The sequence below is a fragment of the Muntiacus reevesi genome, chromosome 5 (assembly GCF_963930625.1).
Source record: "Muntiacus reevesi chromosome 5, mMunRee1.1, whole genome shotgun sequence".
NCBI lineage: Eukaryota > Metazoa > Chordata > Mammalia > Artiodactyla > Cervidae > Muntiacus > Muntiacus reevesi.
Window position 1 is genome coordinate 86,388,030 of NC_089253.1, and position 8,191 is coordinate 86,396,220.

Sequence of the window (8,191 nt, forward strand, 5' to 3'; positions counted from 1 at the left end):
AGTATTTCAGTAACTGACTAAATTACAATGTAGTTATCTGTTCTGTGTTATTTACAGTTTGGGGCTATTACAGATAATGCTGGTGTAAACATTCCCTTTGTTTGTATATAGGCGCAGAGTTGCATAAGTTTCTCTAGGAATGTTTTTGTTGTTGTGTTGCTAAGTCGTTTCCTACACTTTTGCAAGCCCATGGATTTTTTTTTTTTTTAATTTTATTTTATTAGTTGGAGGCCAATTACTTCACAACACGTGTAACTCTATGGCTGATTCGTGTCAATGTATGACAAAACCCACTGAAATGTTGTGAAGCCCATGGATTTTTGCAAGCCTACCAGTCTCCTCTGTCCATGGGACTTCCCAGACAAGAATACTGGAGTGGGTTACCATTTCCATCTGGGGTGGAGGGAGTAGGGGATGGAATCTTTCTGCTCCAGGAGTTGAAGCTGCCTGCTTGGCAGGTGTATTCTTTGTAGCTGACCCACCTGGGAAGCCCCCTCTAGGAATATTACCTAGATGTAAAATTGCTGGGTTGTAGAATATGCTTATCTATAAGTTATAAGGTAATAGCATAGTTTTCCAAAGTGGTCATATCAGTTTATCCTTCCACCAGTACCTTGAGAATTTCCATTTTCTACACTTTTGCCAGTGCACAGTCAGAATTGTCAAGTTTTAAAGTGTTTGTTAACCTCATTTCAGTTGTAATTTGCATTTACCTGATTACTAGTGAAGTTGAGCATGCTTACTTAGGCCTTTTAATCATTTGACTTTTTTAGACATTGAAATTTTTGCCTATTCTTTTGTTTTTTTATATCTTTCCTGTTGGCTTATAGTTAGTTTTAAAATTTATATACTAATTGTTAGTTCGGTAATGTTGCAGGTAATCTTATTTCACTCTTGAGGCTATTTATTTTCTTTTACATGGAGTCTTTTTAAATAAGAAAAAGAAGCTCTTAATTTTAATGTAATCAAACTTATGAAATTTTTTTTCCTGGTGTAGTTAGTGCTTTTTCTGTCTTGTTTAAACAATTTTTTTTTCTTTTTTTTACTGTTTATGGATGATAGTCTCTTATAGTTCTAGTATTGGTTTTTATTTTTAGATTTCTAAGATACCTGGAATTGATTTTTTGTATGTGGTTTTAGGTAGGGAATCCATTGTAAAATTTGTATGAAATTCAGTTGTTGCTCAGCCATTATTGGGTCTTTGTTTCCATGTAAATTTAGAATCATTTATTAAGTGTTTCATTGAAAAACTATTAGGCTTTTGGTTGATTACATTGATTCTACATATCAATTTGGGAAAAACATAGCATCTCTTTGTACTCCAAAAAGTCAAACTTTTGAAAGCTTTGTTTCTAGAATATTTTTGATGCTGTAGAAAATGGCATTTTGTGTGTGTGTGTGTGTGTGTGTGTGTGTGTGTGTGTGTGTGTGTATTGCTGGTATGTAGAAACACAGTGGATTTTGGTGCTATTGACATTTGCCATATTCTTTGATTCTCTTCTTGCTGGATCTTCGGATAGAGGAGTGTTAAAGTCTCCAGCTATAATAGTAGGTTTTCATCTGTTTCTTGTAGTTCTACCAGTTTTTGCCTCACGTATTTGTCATTCTGTGAGATGCATACACATTAAAGATTGTTATGCTTTTTGGATAATGGACCCCTTTATCATCATGAAATGTCCCTCTTTATCCTGAATAAATTTCCTTGCTCTCTGAAGGTTACTCTCTCTGAAATTAATATGCCATTCCTGCTTTCTTTTGATTTGTGTTAGCATGGTATATCTTTTTTCATCCCTGTTCCTTTAATCTATATCTGTCTTTATATTTAAAGTGGACTTCTTATGAGCAACATATGGTTCAATCTTGTTGTTTGATCCACTTTTACAGCCTTATAAATTGGTGTATCTAAATACACCAGTTTAAAGTGATTTGATATTTATCCGACTATATTTGTTACTATTTTCTATTTGTTGCTCTCATTCTTTATTCCTGTTACTATCTTCCACATTTTTTCTGCCTTTTGTGGTTTTAACTGAGCATATTATATGGTTTCATTTTTTTCCTTTCATAGCATAGGTTAAAAAATTTTATGACTTTTTTTTTAGGGTCCCAGAGTTTACAGTATACATTTACAGCTAATACAAGTCCATTTTCAAATAACACTGTATTAACTCTAGAGGTAGTACAGATATTTTATAATAACAAAATATTTCTAATTCCTCCCTTCTATCCCTTCTATCAGTGTTGTCATTCTTTTTACTTTTACCTAATCTTGTCTATTTACATAAGCATACTCAAGTACTTTGTTGCTATTATTGTTTTGAACAAATTGTTATGGATTAAGAATAAGAAAAGTGAAAGTTTTTATCTTTCCTTCCTTTATTCCTTCTCTGATGCTCTTCCTTTCTTTGTGTGGAGCTGGGTTTCTGACCTATCTTATTTTCCTCCTTTCTAAAGAACTGCTTTTTAACATTACTTCTAAAGCAGGTCTGTTGGCAGTGTTAGGTCCCCAATTTTAGCTTATATCTTTGATTTTTTGAAATTTGTATATGATATGCCTGGTTGTAGTATTTTGGGCATTTATCCTGCTTGTTGTTCTAAGTTTCCTGGAGCTGTGGTTACTGTCTGATGTCAATTTGAGGAGATTCTGTCATTATTTCTTAAAATATTGCATCTATTCCTTTCTCCCGTCCTTATCCTCCTGTATTCTCATTACTTTTACACCTTTTGTAGTCATCTCATGGTTTTTGGATAGTCTGTTCATTTTTTTTTAAAATCATTTTTCTTTTTGTATTTTAGATTTGGAAATTTCTATCGTCACATTTTCAAGTTTAGTGATTCTTTACTCAGTCTATTAATGAACCCACAGGCATTCTTCCTTTTTGTTCCTGTGTTTGATCTCTATCTAGCATTTTTTAAACTCCTTTTAAGAATTTTTCTGCTTATATTATCCATCTGTTTTTGCATGTTGTCTGCTTTTTTTCAATTTACGTCCTTAATGTATTTTTTTAAAAAATTCCTGATCTAAATGTCAACATTTCTGTCAAATCTAACTCTGGTTCTGATGCTTGTTTAGTCTTTTCAAACTGTGTTTACCCTTTTTAAAACGCCTTGTAATTTTCTGTTGAAAGAGGAGTATAATGTACAGGTCGTCTCTAATTTATGATGATTTGACTTAATTTTTCAACTTAAGATGGCATGAAAACAACATGCATTCAGTAGAAACTGTACTTCGGTTGTTGATGTGTCCTTGGCTAGTAATATGCAGTATGATTCCATGTTGCTAGACAGTGGTGGCAAAGTCTCTGGGCAAAAATGACTTGTGTTTCACTTGACGGGTCTAGATTCCTGCTTTTCCTTCAGTTGTGGCCTGGGATCACTTATTTACTTAGTCTTGACAGCCTGAGTAAGTGCTGTTGGCTGCTGCTGCTAAGTTGCTTCAATCGTGTCCGACTCTGTGCGACCCCATAGATGGCTGCTCACCAGGCTTCCCTGTCCCTGGGATTCTCCAGGCAAGAACACTGGAGTGGGTTGCCGTTTCCTTCTCCAGTGCATGAAAGTGAAAAGTGAAAGTGAAGTTGTTCAGTTCTGTCTGACTCTTAGCAACTGCAGCCTACCAGGCTCCTCTGTCCATGGGATTTTCCAGGCAAGAGTACTGGAGTGGGAAGTGCTGTTAGTGTCTTACAAAAAACAAAAAATACAGAAAACATTTGTATTTAATTGCTTTTAGTGGAAAATTCAATCTGAAAACCATTAGCAGTCATTCCTAGAAGTAGACATCATGTTTTTTTTAAAAAGCAATTTGAATGAGATTAGTAATCTAGTAGAAATGACTGTTTAAAGGAATCATTGGATATTTTTATATATTTGATGACTTTCTCAACAAGTTTCTAAGACATAATGTGAAAAATTATAATTCACTGAATCATGTTATTAGTAAATTTCTGGCACATGAAGTTTATTATGAATTTGTTACTTACAGACTTACGCCTACATCAGACAATAAATCGTTTACTTTTAGTGGGTTGAATAGGACTAAAATCTCATAGCCCCTCTTTTATATGTACATTTATCTTGTCAGTAAAGCTGTCTTGAATGTGCTTAAAGTAATGAAACCTTAGAAATCTAGTATTTCTGATTTCCTTATCATACCAGAGTGTTCTGGTATTGGTCACAATAAATCATAGTTTTGATCACAGTAAATGATAGTAATAAACAATTAGAAAAAACTTCTTAAACTTCCTTTTGTGTGTATGTTCCTTGAAGTGACTTTCATACTGTGTGCTTATTGCACACAGTTAACCCATAATTGCAATACAGTGTGGACTTTATAGTCTTTTAGAAAAATATTCATATGATCTGTAAGTTTGGTATTAGCTTACCTGGTAATGTTGTTTTTGTTATCAAGTTCAGAGGGTAGAGGCCTCCCAGGTGGCTCAGTGGTAAAGAATCCACCCACAAATGCAGCAAAAACTGGTTCTATCCCCAAGATAGAAGATCCACTCTAGTATTCTTGCCTGGGAAATCCCATGGACAGAGAAACCTAGTGACCTATAGTCCATAGGGTTGCAAAAGATTTAAACACGATTTAGTGACTAAAGAAGAGGGTAGAGCTGGTCCAAAGAAGGATCCTTACTGTGTTGGCTGATAGCCAGCTGTTAGTTAAAAACTTAAGTTATTCAATGATGACCAGTCAAGCCCAGGATAAGAATGGTGCCCTCTTCTACCTTGTTGCTTTAGGCTTATTAATTTCAAATGCATAAATACTTGTTTAACCTGTTACAAATATAAATTCACTGGTTCTGTTATAAAAATAATCATAAATGGATAATAGTTATAGTATTTAATCATAGCATAATCTACTTTACATTTTATATCTGCCTTTTTGTTTTTTCTTACAGTAGATCCAAGTGATTTGTACATTGTAGAACCCCTCAAGTTCTCTCCAGAAAAAAAGGTAATGCTTTGTTTCCTTTCAAGTGTATTGGTGTGTTATGTGGATGTAGATGAAGAAATAGGTGAAAGTTTTACTATAACCTTTACTGGCCCTTAAACTTACTGTTTATTTTCAGTTATGATAATTATTTGTTTACAGGGTTGCAAACTGTGGCCCATAGGCCATATATGGCCTGTTATTTATTATGATCCTGGAACCATGTTTAAAGGGTTATAAAATAAAAGTGAATATGCAGGAGAGAGAGTATGTGACTTGAAAAGCCTAAAATACTTACTGTCTGGCTTTTACAGAAAAAACTTGCTGACCCCTTGTTGATAGTCATTCTTTATTATCAGTGCATGTCAGGCACTGTGTGTACCTATTCCTGTAATCCTTATATCAACCTGAAAAAGATACTTTCCCCATTTTTTAAGTGAGAAAACTGAAACTCAGTATTTGTATCTTCTTTAAATGACCCATTAAAGAGGTGGCAAAAATCAAAATATACTTAGGCTATTTGGTTACCAAGTGTGGGCTTTTCCCATTTTGTCTCTGAAAGTAAGTTGTACTCATTAGAGGTCCAGGTAGCTCAGTGGTAAAGAATCTGCCTGCCAATGCAGGAGATACAGTTTCTATCCCTGGGTCTGGAAGATCCCCCAGAGAAGGAAATGGCCACCCACTATAGTGTTCTTGCCTGGAAATTCTCATGGAGCGAGGAGTCCATGAGGTCACAAAAGAGTCGGACACGACTTAACGACTAAGCGAACAACATTTGTCTCTAGGCTAAAGAACTTGACCATTAAAACCAAATAGCCTGGGATTCAATCCTAACCTGGCCACTTACTACCGTGTAACTTGGACAGGGAATCAAACTTATGAACTTTGGTTTTCTCATTTGGTAGCCAAGGACAAAATGCTCACCTTTCAGGGTTAGTAAGATACAGATGAAAGCAACTGGAAGAATATATGGCACATAATAAGCATTCAGATACCTAATCTATATTCAGAGGTGACAGAGAAATGAAGAATTTGGTTGAGTAGTATTACAGAGTGGAAAGGTAATCATGGTAGTACCTGTAGAGAACATAACTGTGTTTTGCTCTTTATAATACTTTCACTTTCCACCAGGAGGTGGCACTTTACTCCAGTAGCTCAGCTCTCTGAATGTTTGATTAGGTAACTATCAGAGGTCTAATTCCTACCCTTTCTTTTACTTGTGTTAAAGAAGAAACGCTGCAAGTACAAAACTGAAAAAATTGAGACCATAAAGCCAGCTGATCCATTGCACCCTGTAGCCAATGGAGACATAAAAGGAAGAAAGCCTTTTACAAACCAGAGAGATTTTTCTAATATGGGAGAAGTTTATCACTCTTCTTATAAGGGTCCTCCATCTGAAGGAAGCTCAGAAACTTCATCACAGTCAGAAGAGTCTTATTTTTGTGGCATTTCAGCTTGCACAAGTCTGTGCAATGGACAGTCCCAAAAGACAAAAACTGAGAAGAGGGCTTTGAAACGAAGGCGATCTAAAGTCCAAGACCAAGGAAAATTGATAAAAACTTTGATACAGACTAAGTCAGGATCACTGCCGAGCCTGCATGACATAATCAAAGGAAACAAAGAGATCACCGTGGGAACATTTGGTGTTACAGCAGTCTCGGGACATATCTAAAATTAATCGAACTTTTCATATTGGAGACTTTTCTTTGTTGTTCTTTGAAGAACAGTCTGTGGTATTTGAAGGGTATGGGGAGGGAGAAAATATTAATGGGAAAAGTATTCAGAAATTATGGTTTCTGCCTTTTTAAAAAGTAGGTGGGATTATGTCAATCTTGGTTAATGAGCTGCAGTTTTACAAGACTGATCACTTCCTACAAGGACAATGGTAGACGTTTTATAAAGATGTTTTTTCACAGATTAATTAATTAATTACTGGGACAAAAGTAATTTGGAAGCCCAGTTCCTTGGGTGGGATAGGAATGAAAGCCTAAACCTCTTCCTTTAGCTTTGTTCCTATTTCTTGCACCTTCCCATATTTATGTGCCTTTTGTCTATTTATAATGCCACTGGAAGAGGAGGGAGAACTTTTTCTGTCATTTGATTTCTTTTATAACTTTGTTAGTTTTTTGAAGCTGCAAACACTACAAGGCTTTAAAGTGATCTGCGCCTGGCGTTCAGTAAAGACAGTGTAAAAATCCTAAAGACTTGGCCAGGTAGACTTTTGTTTAGCAAACTCACCTGAAAACAGACACTTGATGGAATTTTTCGGTCTATTTTTTTAGGTAAGTGGTGATACTTTTAATGTTATTTTCAGTTAACTTATTCACACTAATTTTCTTTGGTTACTAATTCAGTGAGAGGAAAAAAAACTACATGATTTGTTTCTTCAAATGATTGGTAATTTGCAAATAATTTTTTTTTAATAAATTCACGTGTTAAACACATTTAGCCACTTTAAGGGTTTCCTTTAGCTGTGTTACATTTTAAACATTCACAATAAGCACTAATCCTCTTGACTTTGAGGTCATTGTTTTCTCTCACAAATGGAAAATTTGGAAGTTTGTCCAGTGAGTCCAGGCCTCATAATCACTGCCTATGTACATATGCACAGAACCAGCTAGTGAGTTTGTCAAGCCTTGTCTAATTGGTCAAGTCTAAAGGGATTATTACTCCTTGGTGTTTGCTTTGTATTGGCTACAAATGTGCAGATATACATGTGTGTTGTCAATGTGTTTGTATTCATTTTGTCTCTTTTCTTTAAAAATAATTGGCAGTGACTTTGAATCAAATGATTTCTAAGTATGTGTTTATACAGTAATGGAGTAAAAGTGGAAAGTTTCTTTTTGAAAGGGAGAGAATTCACTGTTTTGTGTTGTAAGATTTAAGTTATAAGTTATTGAGCACTTTTAGTAATAACTGTTTTAAACTTGTCTAATACCTTATGGGGGTATTGTTCGTAATGTGACTTATTTAAAGCCTCTTTTGTGTGTTTAAGTTGCTGCTTTAGGTTAACAGTATGTTTTAGACGATTTACATTTTTTTCCAATCTGTACAATTAGCCATTCAGAGCAAGAGGGCCTGATTGTATAGAAACCCACTGAAAAGCGGTCCAGAGAGAGCAGAGATAGGGCGGGGAGTTACATCACCTGTGTGCAGTGCCCAGGGTTGTGGAAAGATGACTTCCAATGATGTAACTACGGAGCTGTAGTGCCATTAGAAACTGTGAATTTCCAAATAAATCTGAACACTTGTCTTTATTAA

The 8,191-nt window shown here is 35.2% G+C and overlaps 1 protein-coding gene across 8 annotated transcripts in view; it reads left to right on the top strand.

The window, feature by feature from the left end:
• SUCO (SUN domain containing ossification factor) overlaps window positions 1-8,191 on the top strand; it is an 87,553-nt gene extending 79,362 nt beyond the window's left edge. For 5 of the 8 annotated variants that reach the window (XM_065935714.1, XM_065935721.1, XM_065935719.1 and 2 more), the window contains 2 exons: window positions 4,899-4,954; window positions 6,159-8,191. In XM_065935714.1, the coding sequence (XP_065791786.1) occupies window positions 4,899-4,954; window positions 6,159-6,602 (500 nt within the window). In that variant the 3' untranslated portion in view covers window positions 6,603-8,191. The remainder of the gene's footprint in view (window positions 1-4,898; window positions 4,955-6,158) is intronic. The other 3 variants (XM_065935715.1, XM_065935716.1, XM_065935717.1) reach the window with 3 other exon arrangements.